This window comes from Pyrus communis, chromosome 11, assembly GCF_963583255.1.
Source record: "Pyrus communis chromosome 11, drPyrComm1.1, whole genome shotgun sequence".
Lineage (NCBI taxonomy): Eukaryota > Viridiplantae > Streptophyta > Magnoliopsida > Rosales > Rosaceae > Pyrus > Pyrus communis.
The window spans coordinates 1,383,035-1,404,938 of record NC_084813.1 but is presented as its reverse complement, the minus strand read 5'-3'; the positions used below and the strand labels follow the sequence as shown (position 1 = coordinate 1,404,938).

At 36.7% G+C, this 21,904-nt stretch overlaps 3 protein-coding genes across 4 annotated transcripts; 1 reads left to right on the top strand and 2 right to left on the bottom strand.

The window, feature by feature from the left end:
* Nucleotides 1-2,414: 2,414 nt before the first annotated feature.
* Nucleotides 2,415-4,361, bottom strand: LOC137709469 (probable fructokinase-5). Its single transcript, XM_068448561.1, has 5 exons — nucleotides 4,124-4,361; nucleotides 3,610-4,020; nucleotides 3,042-3,176; nucleotides 2,793-2,909; nucleotides 2,415-2,686 (listed from the first exon to the last, which is right to left on the bottom strand). Exons 1-5 carry the CDS (start codon nucleotides 4,304-4,306, stop codon nucleotides 2,549-2,551), a joined length of 984 nt encoding a protein of 327 aa, XP_068304662.1. The 5' UTR covers nucleotides 4,307-4,361; the 3' UTR covers nucleotides 2,415-2,548.
* Nucleotides 4,362-5,555: 1,194 nt separating this feature from the next.
* LOC137707697 (nicastrin) lies at nucleotides 5,556-15,841 on the bottom strand. 2 transcript variants are annotated; one of them, XM_068446601.1, is made up of 16 exons: nucleotides 15,616-15,841; nucleotides 13,874-13,987; nucleotides 13,647-13,761; nucleotides 12,479-12,561; nucleotides 12,160-12,236; nucleotides 11,733-11,810; nucleotides 10,232-10,303; nucleotides 10,036-10,109; nucleotides 9,469-9,601; nucleotides 9,320-9,391; nucleotides 8,755-8,874; nucleotides 8,269-8,340; nucleotides 7,554-7,694; nucleotides 6,965-7,049; nucleotides 6,417-6,858; nucleotides 5,556-6,056 (listed from the first exon to the last, which is right to left on the bottom strand). In XM_068446601.1, exons 1-16 carry the CDS (start codon nucleotides 15,677-15,679, stop codon nucleotides 5,789-5,791), a joined length of 2,010 nt encoding a protein of 669 aa, XP_068302702.1. In that variant the 5' UTR covers nucleotides 15,680-15,841; the 3' UTR covers nucleotides 5,556-5,788. The 2 variants fall into 2 exon arrangements, with proteins under 2 accessions (XP_068302702.1, XP_068302703.1); XM_068446602.1 differs by having other exon boundaries at nucleotides 13,874-13,982; nucleotides 15,616-15,773.
* A 334-nt stretch (nucleotides 15,842-16,175) lies between these two features.
* LOC137707571 (NADH dehydrogenase [ubiquinone] iron-sulfur protein 1, mitochondrial-like) lies at nucleotides 16,176-21,558 on the top strand. The gene is made up of 5 exons (XM_068446468.1): nucleotides 16,176-16,704; nucleotides 17,155-17,401; nucleotides 18,732-19,026; nucleotides 19,887-20,261; nucleotides 20,434-21,558. The coding sequence occupies exons 1-5, from the start codon at nucleotides 16,272-16,274 to the stop codon at nucleotides 21,331-21,333; spliced, it is 2,250 nt and encodes a 749-aa protein (XP_068302569.1). The 5' UTR covers nucleotides 16,176-16,271; the 3' UTR covers nucleotides 21,334-21,558.
* Nucleotides 21,559-21,904: the final 346 nt, after the last annotated feature.

Sequence of the window (21,904 nt, the reverse complement as noted above, 5' to 3'; positions counted from 1 at the left end):
GTTGTCAATCGGCCAAGCCGTCACCAAAGGTGATCTCGATCCAGGTTCAATTCAGTGAAGGTGTCAAAGTGTGTAAAGATGGGTGTATTGAGATTTTTTTTAGAGAATAGAGAGCGAAAGAGGTAGAGAAATGTGGACTGGGATCGAAGGTGATTGCAAAACTAGGTTTTTGGGTTGACAAATTTTTTTATTAACTATTAAATTATTAAGCCTAATTGTAATTTTTAAAATTTAATTAGACTTGTGTGAGTCATATATGTCACATTAGCATATAACAAAATTTTTTACATAATTGTGACGAAATGATTACATTGATTTGAGGCACTTACTTGCTGGATTACATTGATCAATTTTTCATTTCAATGACCATTTTGATGTTCGAGGTCAAATTTAGGGACCATTTTGATGTCACGGTTCAATTTCAATGAACATTTGTGAGAAAAATAACTTATAGGGCCTATTTATGTGTCACATCAGTACTTCAAAGATTTTTTAAAAGAATCTGATAGAATGATCACATTGATTTGCGACACCTATTTTCAGGAATTACGTTGATTGATTTTTAATTTCAGGAATTATCTTGATAGTCAAAATCAATTTCATTGATAATTTGTGATAAAAATTCAAAATACTATTTATGACTTGTTCGACCTACATTCAAACTTTTTAATCAAACAAAAAAAAAAAGAAAAAAGAATATGATTCAAGTAGGTAATAGGTCTCTACATATTGAGAGATTTGTCAACTTGCTGAGCATGGTTCGGTACATTGAGGTGTAGGATTGTTTGGAACTTACAAAAAAAAAAAAAGTTTACAATTAACTGTATTATACTATTGTGACACTTGACGTAATAACATTTTGTGTATTATGTTATGTTTCTGGCACATTAAAAATTTGTTCTACGTATTGGCCCACTACAAATTCATAGTCATAGCAGGCTATCATGTCCAACATCACACCCATCTACATCATATCTCAATTATCCTTTGGGATTTTTAGATTTTAATTATCCTTTGGGTCCATTGTCAGGGATGATGAATGTCTTGTCAAAAGAAAAAGCGGAGGATAACGTGGGAAAAGGATTTCACTAGATCTTCTTTGAAGGAATCCGGAAGATCAAGCAATTATACCATTTTATTGTATATGATACAATTAGTTTTTGTTAAACATTATTTATATTCAATTTTGAATTTTGAATAATTTCTGACCGTACAATATACGATAAACGATCGTAATTATTTAATCTTCTAGATCCCTACAAAAAGGATATGACGAGAATCATTTTCCGATAATATGAATGTTTTCTATTTTCTTTACTTTCCTGCCATTTTCTCTTTGATGAAATTTGAAATTTGAGAGCTCCATCGTAGATGGATGCCCAAATAAAATGCATAAGTACGTAAAGAGATTACGAGGAGTAATTTTTGTAATTAAGTCAACCGGAAAATTGAGCAAAACGCCAAGAAACTAGCAGTCCTAGAGGAATTCGGAGTAAGATTTTCTCTCATTTTATTCCTATCATTTTTCCTTCCTTCTTCTCACATATTATTTTTTATCTTATTATCTTTATAAAAAAATTTCATATAACATACTTTTTGATTTATTATCTTTAAAAAAAATTCAATATAAAATATTGATATAGTTTCACCATAACTATTCAAATAGAAGAAGAGGAAAATAGATAAAGATTAGGACGGAAAAAAACCCTCTGAAGAATTCTAAGGTGCAAAAAGAATAGAAAGTACGAAAATAGGAGTAAAGTATAACAAACAGACGTAGGGGTGGAAAGCAAAGATCTATCTTGTAGGGGATAAACAGAATATAAAAAAAAAAAAAATTGGGTAAACTGTTCTAATTTAGAAACTGCATGTTTTAAAATTTATTTAGAAATACTTTTAAAATGATTGAAAACGTTTTTAACAAATTTTTTTTTTGGAATTAATCCCTAATAAAAATGCAAGTGAATCTTGTAAAAACACTTAAAAGTGTTTCCATCAAGAAGCACCAGTTATGTGATTCTTATAGAAAACACTTGCTTTTAGAACCTACAAACATTTTCGAAAAAAACTCTTTCAGTCATTTTAAAAACACTTTCAGTCAGCTATTAGTCATTGTGGTTATGACAAAACCAATTTCGGTCGAAGTATTGCTACACTTACCACATTCTTTTATGATATTTGTACAACCCTTCTAATAGGTAAAGTCCATCAATACATATGGTATCATCTCTATTGGAAAAGTGATGATATGGAAAATGTGTTAAAAGTAACATTTTTGTCTTTGTAGTGGTATTTTCAAATTAAAGAATTGGAATAACGTGTTCTACAATAATAAAATAAAAAGTGCTTGACAGATCAACAGAACATGAATTGCTAAGAGAGAGAGGAGAGGCTTGGCATAAAATATAGAGAAATTAACAAATTTGGGATATTATTACTCATTATCCTCAAAAACTAGGCTAACCAGAAAATAAACAATTAATTAAAAAGGGTTTGGATGTGGTGCTAAACAAATTAAAGATGGAAATCAAAACATGGTTGGATGGATCTATTTGGCTTTGGACTTGGAAATGAGCTCACGGGCATCAGACTGGGTTGGAAGAGCTGGAATGGCACCCTTTTGAGTTGTACAGATAGCTCCACAAGCATTTGCAAAACTCAGAGCCTCCTTCAATTTTGCTTCGTCCTGTATATATTTATGTAGGAAATAATTAAGTTAATTAAAATTTTAAAACACAGAAAATAGAAACCAAAAATTAAGAAGTGTCTAGTTTGGGACTGAATGTACTTACCTCAAAGATGGACATATCATTGGCCATGGAAAGCAAAAATGAACCAACAAAAGAATCACCGGCGCCGGTTGTGTCCACGGCTTTAACTGAGAAGCCGGCCACCTTTCCTTTGAATTTCTGCACGTATATTATCATGACATGATCAATAATTTATATTTTCTCTCATATATATATATATATAGTCGTTATCTGCAAGTGTATGTAGTTGTGAAAGATGTGAGAAGAAGTTGGTTTAGGGTATGAACGTACCTTAGTGTAATATCTGCAGCCCTTCTCACCATCAGTGACCACGAGCAGTTTGAGGTTGTCATGCCACAGGGACAGAACCACATCTTCTTTCTCAGAATCTCCTTGCGTCAGGAAGTTCACCTCGTCGTCGCTCACCTATATGCATATCCATATAGGAATATACTAATTAATCATCAAAAACGCAAACAACTCTACGTATATTCATACGTATCTAGCTACCAATATCTCAGATACATATATACATACATATATATACATATATATATATATCATCACAGTGAACTAATCTTATACAGAAAGAAATCGATATGAGTATACATAACATTGATCGGATCAGATACATATATATATACATACATATATATATATATATATATATATATATATATATCATCATAGTGTATTAATCTTATACAGAAAGAAATCGATATGAGTATATGTAACATAGATCGGATCAGATACATACATACATACATACATACATATATATATATATATCATCATCATAGTGTATTAATCTTGTACAGAAAGAAATCGATATGAGTATATATGTGTTTAGTGTTGGTACCTTGATGAAATCAGCCTGATTCCATATGCTCTTGATCTCCTGCCTAGCAGCATCAGCAGAGGGCCAGAGGGGCAACCTGACGTTGGGATCGTAGGAAAGCAAAACGCCAGCTTCCTTAGCGGCTTTCATGGCTGCCATATGAGCCGATCTGCATGGCTCGGCTATGAGGCTTATGGATCCGTAGTGGAATATCTTAGCCTGCTTGATAAGACCCATGTTTAGCTCCGAATCCTTGAGCAACATATCAGCACTGGGGTTCCGGTAAAACATGAACTCCCTTTCACCGTCGTTCTTCAAGGTCACGAACGCCAACGCTGTTCTGGCATGCTTATCCACGCACACTCCCTCCGCGTTCACCCCGTTCTTCTTCAATATGTTGATCAGCATGTGTCCGAACTCGTCATCTCCAACCTAAATCAATCATGAACCAAGAAATTAAAACAAAATTAATTAATTTCTAAATCATAAAATTAAATAAAATATCAGATGGACGGGTCGGTCTAGTTTCTATTACCTTGCCAACGAAAGCCGATTTACCACCAAGCTTGGTGATGGCACAAGCCACATTGGCAGGTGCACCGCCGGCGGCCTTGAGGAACCCCGTGGACTCGGCCAACGAAACTCCGGCCGTGTCTGGCACAAAGTCGATGAGCATCTCCCCAAACGCTACAACTAGTGGACTCCCTGAATTCGCCATCCTCAACTCACTCTCTCTAACTCTTGGAATTGAGATCACTTTATCGATCTATAAAACGCTGCTTCTGTGAAACAGATCAAATTAATTATTAAATTGTCAATGTCCAACCCTTTATATAGAGTTCAATCAGCGTCGGTCAGCCATCCATGTTCCGATATAACTCTAACTGACATCAGTTTGTTGCGTTTCCGAAACCGAAACAAAATAGGCAAACTACTTTATGCATATGTAAGTACGTATAAATTCTAGTAAAAATCAAACGGCTGATATTAATGAAAGATTGCCATACTCACTATTGTCCGTCTGATTGCCAGACAAGCACACAGATATATATATATATATATATATATCCAATTATCGGTATCAATGTTGATTTGGATTTGAAAGACTAATCTAATTGAGATATGATCTATTGTGTTTTTTCATGACAAGATAAGTTGATCTTATCGTCTGTAATTTATCCAATTATTCCCTTTGCTTTTTATTTATTTATTATTATTATGAGGTAGAAGAGTTCGAAACTATTACAATAATTTAAGAATAAAGAAATTTCAAATCTAAAACGCATGATTAAAAACCCAATACCCTATCGACTTGAATATTTGACAAACACCCCAAAGAAATCTCCTTGAGGGTATTGGATTGTATCATCTCTCCTATGGCCTTTGAGTAACTGTGAAATCCTGGCAGTATCTACTAGGGAGTTGAATTAGAAGGAGATTAGAGAATCAAACGAGATTGAGTATTAATCCAATTCATTTTCCCCCCTTTTAAGAGAAACAATCAAAAGAGGGCTGGTTCTCTCCCGCACATCTCAGTCGTTTTTTATTGTCTTTTGATGCGTAGAAGAGCGAAGCTCCTCAAAAGAGATCCCCAATACTTTACTTGTATTAGTGAGTTTTATTTTTATTTGACATATAGTGTCACGTTCCTAATTTGGGCTTGTTGGAAAATACCCCTGCGTCCGAACAGTAATTGTTGCCACGTTCCGAATTAATGGTAATACTGAAATGGTTTCGAGGTTGTGTATATACTTAGAAGACAAGCCATGCTTACTTGAGACAAAAAAGGGGTTGCAGTTGCTGGAGGAGGTTTGATACCCGGTGCGGCGATAAAATGTGTGTTAAGTGCTTTAAAAATGATTAAAAGCGTTTTTGATGAAAGTATTTTTAAAACCAATTTGTAGTAAAACTGTACGTGAATACTAGAAAAACACTTGAAGTGTTTCCTATAAGAAGTACGTGACTGATGCTTATTCTAAAATACACTTCAAGGGCTCTTAGAATCCACAATACTTTCAGCAAAAGCACTATCCATCTTAAAAGCACTTTTAATGAGCACAAACTTTTTCAAAAGCGAAGATATCAAGATCTTAAGAGACATTGAACAGTATTACAGTAACGGCAATGCTCTAGTATTTCCATGCATGCAACTGTAACAACAAAACAAAACATATCACTGATCTACGCAATTTCAACTCTATCAATCGCGTTTTAAAGCCTTCGTCACGCAGCCCTTGAAAATCACTATTGCAAAGTAAGCCAAGACTGTAACGGCAATGCTCCCGAGTAAGACGAGACGATCGAAAGAAGAATTTTGGACAGTGTAGACCCGAAGCCCGATCACATCCCAGTTGCTCTCTGTCCAAACAGCGTCCAACTGCCCCATGGGGTCAGAGTTATTCGGAGGCAACACAGTCCACGTTCCACCAGATTCAAATTTCAACCGTGTTGAGTATGCCGGAACATATCTGCATGATCAACGCACAAGCATTAAAAAAATTATACAGATTGGCAACTTTTATTTGACTTTAAACTCTACTACACGTCGCTAGACAGTTGCAAAGGCCCGAAAACATGCACATGCTAGTTAGGCTGGCAGAGTAGGAAATAAAAACATTGACCACGACCAACAGTCGACAAATATAAGGTTGGCCTGAACAAAAGCCGGATTTTGTGATGGAAGTTTCAACCAATATGACCTGGCAAGCAGGTCAGACCCCTTAACCAGGATGATGAGGTGCGGTTTATTCCATTGAACACGTCATACTCTAAACACAATTTGATTAAGCATGCTTGTTATAATGGATCTGCAATTTCTAGTTACGTACCTGGTTGTGGAGACAACACAGACACCCTTTCCCTCTGTTTCTGCTCTAATACATACTTCACCATCATTACTGCAGTCTTGAGTACAAACAGAGCTTGCATTTTCCTTCGGAATAGAAGTTCTTTCGGCCAGGAAGTTCCAAACGAACCTTGAAATGTCACCAACGTATCCCAGATCAGGTGTGGAGGAAGGTTCATCAAGTATAACGCCAACATAATGGCTCGGGCAGGTATTGGCTGGTGATATATAGCTTTTCACCAGATCACAAGAAAGACCTGGCTCACAGTCTACCAGGCAACCCACTAGTTCTTCAACTAGTGAAGCATTCACGTTGATAGACATCAGAGCAGAACTGCTTAGATTTTTGGTGTCACTTGCAAGAATGTAAAGGGAGCGTGCTACAAGGGAAGCAGCTGCCGCAATGGATGATGAGTTGATATTTGCTGCAGTGAAGTTTCAAAGTATGAATGAAACAAATGAGATTTTGGATCACCATGTAGCATCAAGATGATTAATCAAGAAAGAACAAAAGAATACAAATAAACTCACATAAATCATCAAGGTGACTGTGGTAGAACTTGTTGGTGAAGACATTATCAAAATCTTCCAACACAACCCCAGAGGTTAGAGAGTTCTGTTAAGAGTACAAGAGCTATTGAGAGTTCCATGAAATCAACAATGAAAAACGATTTCTATATTCTTGAGCATTCAATATCTACAAACAGAACAAAAAGCTAAATAAAAGAAGAAAAAAATGCATAAATATTCGGCCCAGGAACAACATAAGCTACCAAAAACAAAAAAACAAAAATTTAATCCTTCCTGAGTTCAATAAAATAAAACTTCCACATGGAATGAGACATCCAATACCTCCGGATGATGAATGCTCTAGGGATAAATTCAAGGGGACGTTGCACAAGAGTAGTTTATGTTGCTATCAAACCAAAGTTCTCTTTTAATTCACAAATTCATCATTTTTTTTAATGAATTATGCACCTACTTTTTACAGGAGAGGTGTGGCTATCAAACCCTAGGCCAGCTACAACATTACATGCTCTTTGTTGATGTAATCATGTAGATGAAGGGAGTCCACATTAAAAATTAACTGAATAGAGTAAGGGACAGCACTGTTACATACCTTTCTCAGAAAAGTCATCAAGGAGGATGGAGGTATCCCAGGATTTGAAGCATTTGCAGATGAGATTGTAATGTTTTCAGACTTGACTGAATCTTGGGCACGACTCACAGCATCCAATGTCTCATTTGTGGAAGATGAAACCTACATATAACACCTTGAGAAATATAACCATACCGAATGGAGGGGCACTTTATGATAATATAGATTGTCTCTATGTGATCTTCCCAACAGTTTCTTCTACTGTAGGTTTCACAGAAGGCAAATTTGGAATAAATGTAACCACACCAAATGTGAAGGCACTTAATGATAATAAAGAAGAGAGATCTTTCTGTTATCTTCTCAAGAGCTTCTTCTAATGTAGGTTTCATAGAGGGAAAATTCAGAATTTGCATATTATTGCATTGCATCAATTATCTAGTCAATCGTGAATGATTGGAGATCAGACGTGGAAAGGGTAAACCATCATCGACCAATGACAAGAACAAAAAGTTCATGTATTTCTATTCTGATATAGAGACTGAATTTTAGACATGCACAGGGAAAACCGCATGGAATCTTATCACCCAACTTCTTCCACAAGCATACATAACTTAAAGTATTTCACTTGTGCCAGATATGAAAGCAGTTATATATGCAAGATACAATTCCAAGGCAGAGTTGCAGAAGTTAATAGTATGTGCGTAAAATTTGAATTGCAGGGAACAAGTTTTCTCACCCCAGCTGTATGAATGAAAAAGTTCTTAGCTCCTTGGTTGAGGCCCTTTCCAACAGATCCAATTTCCACAACCTACAGACAAGCATCCAATTACCATTTAGTGGGCTCCTCGAAAGGAATACTGATGCATTATGCTGAAGATCCAACTAAATTACATGAAAATCAACCATATAACCCAACATAATACTCAAATTTACACAACACGAAGCACAGTATGTTTCAGTACAATGCGAGAGAAAAAGGGGAGGGATCTTTAACATGACACAAAAAAGAATTCTCCCTGAACAGAAAGGGAGGAATGGAAATTTATATCTCCCTATAACTGATGCATTTGAAGATTCTGGTCAGGAGGATCATGTAACTTGTAAATTTGCAATGCTTAGGCGACTGGCTGGGTATAGCATTTAACTGATTGAGTATATTTACAATAACAGACCTTTGAGATTATAATAGTTTACTTCCATAACATCTCGAGCAGAAGTGTACCTTCTCAATCAATGAGTAATTAAGACCACTAACAGCATTAGACTGCAGATCAAGTTCAAGCAAAAATCTCCTGCTACCAAGATAGCCCCAGGCCTCTCCAGTGAAAACGGCGAAAACAAGCTGCATTGAAAATTTAAAAATTAGGATCATCAAATAATACATATCCACATGCACTGAAGTCAGAAGCAATACATTGTCATTGGTCACCAAAATTTAAGAACATTTTTTTAGGATGAATAAAGTGAACCCATAAAAAAATACATCTCAAGAACTTAAAATGCAATGCATTTATAAAAAAATGACATGATACGAAAAGGAGGGGACAGGCCAAGTATAGAGGTAGTATACAAGAGAAGACCACCAAGACAACATGCTTCTACATATAAACATATACATATAGCTTGGTACAGAGATGCAAGACAATCAGGCATACTAGAATGGTCTCAAAACTCAATCCGAGAGGAAATTCATAAATAAAAAGCCCCTCTAACAAACCAACATGGTTTTCAATATGAGCAAACTGACAACAATGTATTACACATAGATTATCCATCTTATAGCCCACCTGTTTATTGAAGCCATCCAGATCATCCGCACGAGAAAGTGCATCAACTGCGGCCAGCAATGAAATCAGCCCCTAAAAATTGTTGCAAGTATGATTGAGTATTTCATACAAGGCAGCATAAACAATAGAAAGAAATAAAACGAACTCACAGATATAGGAGAGTTGGCGCCGAGTGCTTTATCACGGAAAAAAGAAGCTGAATCCATTGACGCCAGTACAAGTATAATGGGCTTGGAGTGTTCTGGTGATGAAATGTTGATTGGGGGAAGTGATGACCAAACACTGCCCTTCATAATCAAGACGCAAAAATTACACTTCACACAAAATTAAGAAAAGAAAAGAAAATCGAATTTGCTTTTAACAGGTAAACGTGACTACATATAGTTTTCAGGGCCCTCAGGCCTAGATATAGTCATCTAATAGAAGACACAAAAGATCCAAATCTATTTGCCTTGCTGTGATTTATGCCTTATTGTAAGAATTTAAGTCATGCCAAATAATTAATGGGATAATTATAAGACAATACTTCTCTGTTTGTGTGCGTGTCCTCCATATGAATTTTATAGAAAAATCTTTTAGATCAAAGGTTAAGTTGGTTGAATACCAATACTTGACCAGTTTCCATACCAAAAGACCCCCAGCATCACAACTATATAAATTGCAAACGGACAGGTTCATAACTTGAGTTTATTCATTATGAGAATAGGAAAACTCACCTGTATCCACCTAAGGGAAGGCAAGTGTTTTCCTTTAGACAAGATTCGGAATCACGAGTCCCAGATTTCATTGTCTGATCCAAGCCAAACGTGTTATAAAAGGCCATTTAATGATATTAAGTTAAGCAAACACTCACGGGATAAAATCATCGAAATGCGGCAGGAAAAAAAACTATGCTGAAATAACAGATTATACCTGCATTACCAGATCAAACTCAGCCACATCATCAGTATAAGATTTCTTGCTCTTCTGATTCTTTATGGCCGCCTAGTCATAAGTGACAACACAACTAACTATATCAATCAGAAATTTAATGACCCTACGTAATCAAAAGGTCAAGTGCACACAGCATTGAGAACTCTAAAGTCATGGCAATAGCATGGATGTAGGGAAATATTGATGGGAGTATGGGTGACAATCAAATGGAAAAAGAAAAAAAAAAGTTAAAACCCGGAAATTGTGCATTAAACTTTAGGGAATTGTAATACTTGAATTTAGTTAAAAAACACTACTTAGCACGTGTTATAACAACTTTCATATTAGTAAATTTAAATCAACTTAATTGAACTTACCTTACATTAGATACACTTACAGCCCAAATTTTACCAACATAGCCACTTCAATTATTGCACACAGAGTTTTAGAAAAAAGAAAAAAAAAATTTCAAATTCATTACATTTTGATTAAATGGTAAAACTTTTTGAAATTGCACTCTGACTGCAGCAGAAACAATAGGCAGCTGCAGAAAGTTGCATTGGCAGCTTGTTTCACATTTGTGTTGTGCTGGATATTGCAAAAAACCGGGGAAAAAAACCTTCAGACCTTACTAACCTTCAGATCTTACTAACTTCCCATAGTTTCTATAGGGTGGAAGCGTACACCCTGGTTTCAGCCGACATCTCTTCCATTTGTGGCTCATAGCACAAACATAAAATAAAAATAAAGGCTTAACTATCAAAATGCCCCCTGAACTATCAGGGAATTATCACTTTGCAATTCCTTTCCAACCTGGACTTTCACTCCTGTTAAATTTTGCTCCATGATATCAACATGATATCTGGATGACATATTGATGAAATATTGAGTATCTGACAATTAAAAGTTAATGAGTCAATGGAAAAAGTTGACGAACAGGGGTAATGTGAGGCACAACAAAGTAAAACTCCTAGGAGAAAGTGATTCAACTGCAAAAGCAGGGGGTAAAGTGATATTTAGGGTATTGTTCAGGAGGCATTTTTGATAAATAACATAACTAATAAGATGCCATCCTTTTAATTCATAAAGAATGCAAGAAGCACCCCTTTTATTGGGTAAATAATATGATTAATATCCAAGAGGCATTTTGCAAATTGGGACAATATCTACTATGGCATTCTAATTATATTTTTCACACCATTATATCTTTTAATGAGAAGATGAAGCACTCCTTCAGATTAGAGATGTAAAAGGCAATGAATCTAGGTCAAACAGTAATTCCTCTTATGATTTAACAGGGATTAAAAGATTATCTAGGTCAAACAATAGTACAACTTGTGATATTATGAAAAGTAACAAAGTGACGAGAACAACCATAAGCAATTATGTCTATTGGACTCAACATTTTAGCCTGTTAAGCCATCTCACATATCAAAGTAAATAGTATGACATTTAGCCAGGGCCACATATGGTACTGGAAACTTTTAAGAACTTGCATTACCTCCTGGATGGTCAATGTGCTAGTCTGCGAGAGTAAGAATACAGGAAAGTTATATGGGTTCCACATTATACCAGAGCCCTGCAAATTTGAAACATTGGTGCCTCAATTTATCAGAGGAAAAAAACAAGTCAAAATTTACATCCACTGATTCTAATTTTATCAACTCTAATCTCGAGAGTTTAGTCGACACAGAAAGTAAATCTTTAAATGCTAAGTTTGTACGTGGTCTCCTTAAACGATATATTTTATCTTTGGAATTGATCATCAACTAGCATCTTGCATTTTCAAGAAAATCAAACACTTGCTTGGGTACAATATATTATCCGTTGTCAAATTATTGATCCATTAAGACATTTTTTTAGCAGCAAGCATTCAATCATTAGCAGCGTATATAAAGGTAAATAATAAAGACTATAAAAGAACTTACAGTTGGGTTCCATTCATAGTTGATGCTAGTGTAAGGAGCAAATTCAGATTGTGGGAACTTTTGAGCTGGAGAGAATCCTACACGCAAGACAAGAAGCACTGTCAACAATGCCATAAAGAATGCCTATGGTTAACACTTAACCCGTATTAGCTTTCTTGAAAGAGAAAAAAAAAGACAATGACAAGTAGATGATCGCAACTTTACATTTTTGAACATTTCGGTACTCAAGTCCTGATTCAATGAAAATTCTAGGAACGTTGCTATGAAAATAAAAAAGTAAACACAAAAAAGAATGACTAGTAGATAAATGCATCTTTACCTTTCAACTGATTTTGCAGCTCAGGTCTGGATTCAACCAAGACACCGGCAACATTTTTAGCAAAATTTGAATCATTCAATATTCTGCAACGCAGATAACTTACAACTAAGCAATTCTTCATGGTCAAAGAATTAAATTAGAAACAAAAAATAGATTACTACAAGCATCATCCTCAAATTAACCATCAAATCCTAGGCTGTTACGCAATCTAAACCTTTGGTTATATATTACACATTGAAACATCAGTACAGAAACCTTCTACTTATATAATCCACCAAGTCCAAAACATAGCAATACATGTTGAACCATGGACATCATCAGAAAAGCACTAAATCCTAGTATGATTACCAAATGAAACACTAATTCGGCAATAGACATCATCAGAAAAGCACTAAATCCTAGTATGATTACCAAATGAAACACTAATTCGGCAATAGACTTAGCAGAAAAAAAATTACTAATTTCTATCACAAATTCACAATTGAAACTGAAACAGATTACTATAGTTCTTGATAAAATTAACTTACTTCAATCTGTTAGAACACCAGACAATATTAGAATTTGGAATTATAGAAATGACTTTTTGAAATTGATGTGAGCCTATTTGGTAGCCCTTTGATATGGGCCCATTTGTTAACCATTTTGACATGGGCCTGTTTTTTATAATTAAGGAAAGAGAGGATAGATAGATGAAAGACTTGACGGCAAAAAGGGAAATATTTCATAAATCTCAGTTGAAAATATGAACTAAAAACAAGTTTACATAGTTTTTAATTTTTTAGTTTTGTGCAGTAGCTACAGCTTGGATAGAAAAGAACAATAACCTTTGGAAGCAACAGAAATCATTGGACCAACTCTAAAACTAAATGACCATGGTGTGTGAACTTTGCTTATTTCTTTTGTTTGAGGATCGACGAATCAAATGACTTTTTTTCCAATTTTTGTCTCTTCTTCTCCCGCTGAATCAAACTTTTTCTTGATGTTGCCATCTTGTTTCTTAAAATAATATATTTTTCTTCAATAATCATCACTAGATATTAGATACACTACCGTGTAACATTGTTCAAAGCATACAATATCAGAGCCCTAACAAAGCACAGAATATACAAATAGCACACAAAAAAAGTTAGATGAATGCATATATGAAATTGAAAGCTTATAGGAATACCTGGCAAGAAAACTTTGAATTTTATCAACTGACAACAGAACTGCAGATAACTGAGACAACTCAGTAGCATTGTTCAATCTTATAATCGGAGCGACAACCTTCTCTCTTCCAGGATCTTGGAGTGCAATAAAAAGAGAAGAGAATTCACCGACAGTTAATTATAAGGACGGTTGGTTACATATAAAATTATACAGATAAGCTATACAAAAGACTACTGTAGCACTTACTTGAACAACCAATCTCCCCAGAAAGATTGAGTAGCCGTACACAAGGATATCCATCAAGTGTCATATACATTGAACTCTGAAGATCAGGAACTGACTCCATCTTGCTTGTCTGTCCTAAAATTTCAAAAGATAATAACGTTATAATTCAAGCCAACCAAATTGGCAATACAAAGTTGCACAGCGGAAAAAGAAATCAAAATAAAATAGATTATAAAGGTATCCCAAGAAAGGAAAAGGTAAGACAGAATTTGCAAACAAAGTATTATTCACATGATAAGGTTTCCGTAACGATGACTCGGAGAATCAACATTTCTAAATGCTAAACAAGGCCTTAATATCATTTACACTTGTGTCTACTATTTTAGCGAAAGAAGATGTTTGAAATGCTGTTCTACAACTACTTGCCATGCACAATGTAAAAGACATTTATGTAATACATATTTTCTAGCCTAAAAACTTTGGTAGTATCCTTGCCCCTAGTAAAATCATTTTTCCAAATTATGGTACGCAAAAGAAATGCAGACTGTTGACAAAGACGAGAGAGAGAGAGAGAGAGAGAGAGACTCTCACAATAAATTAAAAACAATTCAGTACGTGGAAGTGGAACCGGTTAAAAACAAGACAGCACATTTCGCATGAGCGCTCAGATTCTTGAATGCAACGATGTCAAAAACTCAATTCAAATAGTTACATTCAATCAGTAAATGATCAGAGACAGATAAGTTTCGTGTTTTCTTCAAGTAGCAGGGTAGATGGTGTGTTATCCATGTCCAGCAGCACAGCCAACTACCCTATCCTTTTGTATGCACAAAAATGAAGGATAAGATTTCATAATTGGCAATCCTTGCACCTATAAAACATATCCACTCTGGTCAAACCCTTCCCATCCACCTTTCTCGAATTATGTGTCTATTCTCATGGGGAATGTTTAAACATCCCGAAAAGTACTAGTTTTCTTCCTTGTCCTCTCTATTTCCAATCCCAAAACAAGGCTTTCTCCAGCCAATAAGACTTCAAAACCCTAATTTCAAGTCTTAAAGTCCCGACATACGTAAATCCTGTAGCGTAGCTTATCAATACAGAAACCCATCATTGAACTCTGTCAGTGAATTTGGAGTGTTTCAGGTAACTGACAGACCGACAGTGTATATTCGACAATAACTGTAGCACACCTTCAAATAGCATTCTTAGCTTTTAATCCATTACAAGAATTCATCCATTACTATTGATCGTTATTGCATTATGAGCATGCATTAAATTCAATAATAACAATTACTAAATTATGCACATTTCGAAAGCAGATTCATTCATCCATGTATTTAGCAGAATATACCAATATATACGACCATTTCTATTGTTTGAGAATTGAGAGACATCCAAATTTTCATATCCCTCAACCTCATTCTCCTTCTAATTCTTAAGCTGAAAATAAGAACCACTTCATGACATGCCTGTAATTGTACTTGTACCGATGCTATCGCTATCCTCCAGAAACGCAAAGACTCGAAAACCGCAGTGGCATTCCAAATGAGAATTAGAGAGATACTCAAATATATATCATTGATAGCAATTGATTTCATGTGAATTAAGTTATAAGTTTCCATTTTTACTCCTTGTGATTCTAAGCAACCAAACATAGTGCAAGTAAAATCGAAGACATCGAAAAGCTAGTGTAAATTTGAATAGATTGAAGTAGCTGCAGAGACAGAGAGAGAGAGGGAATTCGAAGAAAGACCGCTTACCAGAGAATGCGAGACGAAGATGAAAGCTGAGCAAGAAAAGCAGTAGAAGGAATTTCATGGCCATGGTGCTTCCGCAGCTGAGCTACTGCTCTTGCTCACCGAAACCCTAGACCATCGTCGACTGCAAGCAACCAAATTTGGGGACTGAGATAAGAGGTTAGAGCATCCCCGATTGCCTCCAAATTTGCGGCTCTTTCTATGGAAAATTTCTATAATTTTGAATTTTCGTAGGGGCTAATTACAATTCACACCATGCGAGAGTTAATTACAAAATCAGCCAATATGTTTCCATTTCTTCAAAACACACCCTAAAATTTTGATATTTGTTCAATTCGCACCTTTCGTTGAATTGACTATCCGAAGTTTGAACGTCAGGTGTTCTATCCACCTTCATCGCACGTGCCTGTGTTTCTTCCCCTCAAAACCGAAAAAATGGGGGATGACGTGTCACCGTGCTGGGCCCACCCCAAACTTGTGTCTCACTTGGGCTCAAGAATACAAATGGGCCTTAAATGGGCCTCTTCTTTCTTCCATTTTTTTGGGAAGAGCCTTCGCTTCCAATGTCGCAACGCAACGCAACCTTCTCTCTCACTCTTCGTGGCTCACAGAGCTTCTGAAAACAACAAAATCGAAAGCGAGAGGTATCATCGACAGCAATGGGGTTGGGATCGCTTGCTTCGAGGGCCATGAGGCCCACAGTGTCAAGGCTCCTCGGCTTCCAGAACCCTAGGCCCTTCTTCTCCTTCCACAGAGCGGTCTCAACCACGCCGGAGCTCCAGAACGCCGATCAATCAGCGGCGGCGGCCCATCCCGACCCCCCCGCAGATCTCCCTCCTCGGACCCCTGTGGGCGGGGCCCGTGTCCACTTCCCGAATCCCGAAGATGCCATCGAAGTCTTTGTCGATGGATACCCCGTCAAAATCCCCAAGGGATTTACTGTTTTGCAGGCCTGTGAGGTCGCCGGCGTTGATATCCCTAGATTCTGCTACCACAGCCGGTTGTCGATTGCCGGTAATTGCCGTATGTGCCTTGTTGAGGTTGAGAAGTCGCCGAAGCCGGTCGCCTCCTGCGCCATGCCTGCCATGCCTGGTTAGGTTCCCCTCTATCCTCCATTTTCGGCTTCTATTAGCTGTTTGTAGCTTCAAAGTTCCGATTTTGGGACTTTTCTTTCTGGGTTTTGGCTCTACTATTTGGGCATGTTTCGAATGAGTATGATTAAGGCCCATAATTTGTAGCTTATGATTTGTCCAACCTTAATTTTGAATATTTGGACGATGCATTGTATAGTAGTTTTTTGTTGGACGTAGATTTCGTTCCGTTTTCCTTTGGTAAAGGTATGAATTATGATGCTTTCCTTTTTTTTCAGCCCAGGATTTTCTGTAATGCTTAATAACATTTTGATTTTGATATGATATTTTGTTAATTGAGCAATGCATTGTTTGTCTATGACATGTTTTGGTTTTGGTTACTGTGGAATTTAATTTTGTTTCATCTTTTTATGCAAAAAGTTGTGATCTTTTGACAAAAGCTTCTTCTTAGGCATGAAAATTAAGACTGATACTCCAATAGCAAAGAAGGCTCGAGAAGGGGTGATGGAGTTTTTGCTGATGAATCATCCCTTGGATTGTCCAATTTGCGATCAAGGAGGAGAATGTGATCTGCAGGATCAGTCTATGGCATTTGGATCTGACCGCGGCCGTTTCACTGAGGTTAAGAGATCTGTAGTTGATAAGAATCTTGGACCTTTGGTGAAGACTGTAATGACTCGGTGTATTCAATGTACAAGGTTAGAATCCAGCATTACCTCTTCTTATACACCACATATTCACTACAGTTCTAGTGAATTGTATGATGTTTTGGTAAAACTTTCTTTTAGTATAATCATTTTATAGTAAAAAAATCACTTATATTATTCTTTCATGCCTTGGTTAAAAGCATGAGTTATTGAATGCTTGATTTTGTTGTTGTTGTTGTCGGTGTTAGTGGAATTTAGTGATGCAAAGTATTGTCGCATTTTAACCTCTAAAGTGGGAGTTGTTAGTCTATCCCTAGTGTTTTGTGTAGTCCATGATGTGTCCTCTAGGTAGAGTAAGTTTTCAAAGTAACAACCATACATCACATATTTGATACGCTTTGAGTTTAGTCACCTGATTATAAATATTACTTGGTTTGGCTGTTGTGAAACAGGTGAAAATGAATTCCCTCAATTGAATTATCTATAGTTTGCTAATTGAAAATAATTTTACATTTGAATAAAGTGTATGAGTGGGATACTTGTAGCCCTCTGCATCTCAATCACCACATGTGGTGTGCCTGGTTTAATATATCTCTGTGAGTTTATGCTGAGAGGTTTATTATTCTATTTGTAAGTAGCTTTAGTGAAGCAACTCCAGACGTTCCTTTTAAATTGATAACTTTCTTTGTTTGAGAGAATTTATCCAACATAGTTTTTTCCTTAACTAAAAGATGTTGAGTCCTCCCCAGTTTCTTCACTTCAACTGTTCTAGAAACCATGAGGACATAATTGGTCTCAAGCATATTCGAGTTCTCTTTTGTATTCTATATGTTAGTCAGCATTTGAAACAGAAAAGTGAGGCTTTGTCGATTTATTTCATTTCCTGGTAAGTAACATAATTTTGAAATGTGGCTTTGTCTTATCAGAATCTTTATTTAGTTCATTTGGAGTATCTTTTTTTTTTTTTTTTTTTTTTTTTTTTTACTTGTGTTTTTCATGGTGCTGCTTTTTAGAAATCCTGTTGAGCCAAGTTTGGACCATATCCATGATCATGTGTTATCAAGTTTAACAACCTAATAATACAATTTCTTAGCACCTTACTTCTATTATCATGCCTGGAGTACTAAGTTACCTTTCCAAGTCTGATGGGAGTGGTTCGGGTTGTATGTTTTTACTTCTTTGTTATCATGCGGTCAATGCTTCAAATACACTTTTCTCCAGTAATAATACTAGGGTTTTGATATTTGACAATTGAAAATGTAGGCATTGAGTTTTTGATATATCAGAAAACAGTTACCTCATTCACCTTGGCTTGGATAGCACTCATCTTTTTAATTGTAGTTACAAGCTTCTGATGTATAGAGCTCTTTTGATCGAACAGGTGTGTCAGATTTGCAACAGAGGTTGCTGGGGTTCAGGACCTTGGCATGTTAGGTCGTGGCAGCGGAGAGGAAATTGGGACTTATGTTGAAAAACTTATGACAAGTGAGCTTTCTGGAAATGTGATAGATATCTGTCCTGTGGGAGCTCTAACCTCAAAACCATTTGCCTTTAAAGCCCGAAATTGGGAATTAAAGGGAACAGAGACCATTGATGTTACTGATGCTGTTGGATCCAACATTCGAATTGATAGCCGAGGTCCAGAGGTCTTGCGCATTGTCCCACGATTAAATGAGGTAGTTTTTGTTAGACTACTGCTGATGATTATTATCGCTGAGACTAGCTTTCTTTTCCGCAATACTAATATATGCCAAAGATGCTTAAACATAACTTCAAAACTTACATACACGAAAATTTTTAGCATACAATGTAGGGGCTGATAGTACTCATTTTTAATTTCTCAAATACGTGTTTCTTCAAATAAAAAATGTATAATAAGTAAAGTTGTCCCAAGTGTTTCCGTTAAAAAAAAGTTTTTTGAGGGACTTTTTATGGTTATTAAGGATACAAATTGTTTGATACAACTAAATTGCTACAAGTTACTTGATGGACTGTGCATACCTAAATTGTTTACCCATAAATGCAAGAACACTATCCGTAACATTTTAATTGCAACCTAATCTTAAGTCCTGATAAATTCAATAGAGCTACCTTTGAACTACCCAAAACCTTTTAATTGCAACCTAACCTTAAGTCCGAGTGAAGAAATTTATCCTAGTTTGGTCTTAGTGTTAACCTTGAATGCCTGCACCTGTCATGTTTCAATCTGGTCTCAGTTATTTAAATCTATCTCCACCGTCTTGAGTCCATATATTTTGTTTTAATTTTGCCTTCTGCTAATAAATCTGCAAGTTGCCCATATTTTTTAATTCTTCTTTAACACCAATTGAGATATCAAATTACATGCACGTCATAAAATTTGCCAATCTACTTGAGTGCACTAGCACCTCTTATGAATAGGCAACAACAAAGCCTTTTCCCACTTAATGGGGCTATTATGAATAGACACTGAAGTTTAAAATGTGTGGGTGTTGTCCTCCACCCTTTTATAGTTATCCTTCCTTTGTATAATATATTTGCTTACCACCGCTTGCAGGACATAAATGAAGAATGGATATCAGACAAGACTCGATTCTGTTATGATGGTTTGAAGAGGCAGAGGTTAAATGACCCTATGATTCGTGGTGCTGATGGGCGCTTTAAGCCTGTGAGCTGGCGTGATGCCCTTGCTGTAGTTGCCGAGATGGCTCATCAAGTTAAACCAGAGGAGATCGTTGGGGTTGCTGGTCAGCTATCTGATGCTGAGTCTATGATGGCACTGAAAGACTTCTTAAATAAAATGGGGTCAAACAATGTCTGGTGTGAAGCAAATGGTTCGAACCGTGATGCTGATCTTCGATCCGGATATATTCTGAATAGTAGCATTGCTGGTCTTGAGAAAGCAGATGCTTTTCTATTGGTTGGTACCCAGGTATGTTTCTAGCCATCTAATCTTAGTTTCTGCAATCCAGTGCAAGTGATTTGCACCTGTCTCTTACATTTTTGTATGACATGCTAAAGACTTGTGGATGCGTGAGTGGATTAATTGTGTTTTTAAGTATATTCGCATAGAGTAATTCATACTTTCATATTATGTTTACCAGCCAAGGGTAGAAGCTGCTATTGTAAATGCTAGAATCCGGAAGACGGTGCAAGCTAACCATGCCAAGGTTGGGTACGTTGGCCCTCCAGCTGATTTCAACTACAATCACGAGCATCTCGGCACAGGCCCTCAGACACTTCTAGAAATTGCTGAACGTCGTCACCCATTTTCCTCAGTCCTCGCAAATGCTAAAAACCCTGCCATCATTGTTGGTGCTGGGGTTCACGAGAGAAAGGACAAGGATGCAATTTTTTCTGCTGTTGAAGCCATTGGAAAATACGCTAATGTTGTAAGGCCTGATTGGAATGGATTCAACGTACTGCTTCTCAAAGCCGCCCAGGCTGCAGCACTTGACCTTGGGCTTGTACCAGAATCTGAAAACAGCATCGAATCTGCAAAGTTTGTTTACCTGATGGGCGCTGATGATACCAACTTGGAGAAGGTTCCAAGTGATGCATTTGTGGTTTATCAAGGGCATCATGGGGACCGAGGTGTGTATCGTGCTAACGTCATCCTTCCTGCAGCAGCATTCAGTGAAAAGGAAGGAACATACGTAAACACTGAAGGGTGCTCACAGCAAACAGTACCTGCAGTTCCGACTGTCGGTGATGCCAGGGATGACTGGAAGATAATTCGGGCTCTATCTGAGGTGGCAGGCGTGCGGCTGCCATATGATACGCTTGGGGCAATCCGATCCCGGATCAGGACAGTGGCACCAAACATTTTGCAAGTAGACGAGAGAGAGCCAGCTACCTTTTCATTATCGATTAAGCCCGAGTCCACTCAAAAGGTGGATACCACTCCATTTGGGATTGCAGTTGAGAATTTCTACATGACCGATTCGATCACCAGGGCTTCGAAGATAATGGCACAATGCAGTTCATTGCTCCTGAAGAAGTGATGAGTGGATTTTTGTTGTTTGAATAAAGTCGCAGATTCACATGTTTTTCTCCTGTTATGTTTATTGGGTTGTTTGTAAGGCCCTGTTTGGCCAGAGTTGGAAGTACTTCCAATAAAACTACTTTTAGGCTTTTGTTTCATTGTAATTCAAATGAAATGTAATATCTTTTTCTCTGTACAACTGTTTGCATATATAATTCGGGATTTTTCATACCATTTATTGTTACATCCTTATTGAATATACGCAACTGAAATTCCTCACCACCTTCACCGGCACAAAGTTGAAGAATAAACAAAAACAAAGCTTGCTAAACTCAAAGTTTTGGATGCGGCAAGTTGGCTAAAATAGTGTGCCCGTAGAGGGTTTCGGCTACTACTGCTGTTGAGGCTGTCAAAGAGATTGAACAAATGATCTCTTGCAGTTCTATCTATACAGGTGAAGATCAGTTTGATCACCAAAATCACAACTTTCCTGGACCAATTTTTGATGCAATTGAAAAGGAAGTTCTCAATTGAAAGAAAGAAAAATTGATTTCCCCCTACAATGGTTAAAACAATGAATGAATTTGAAG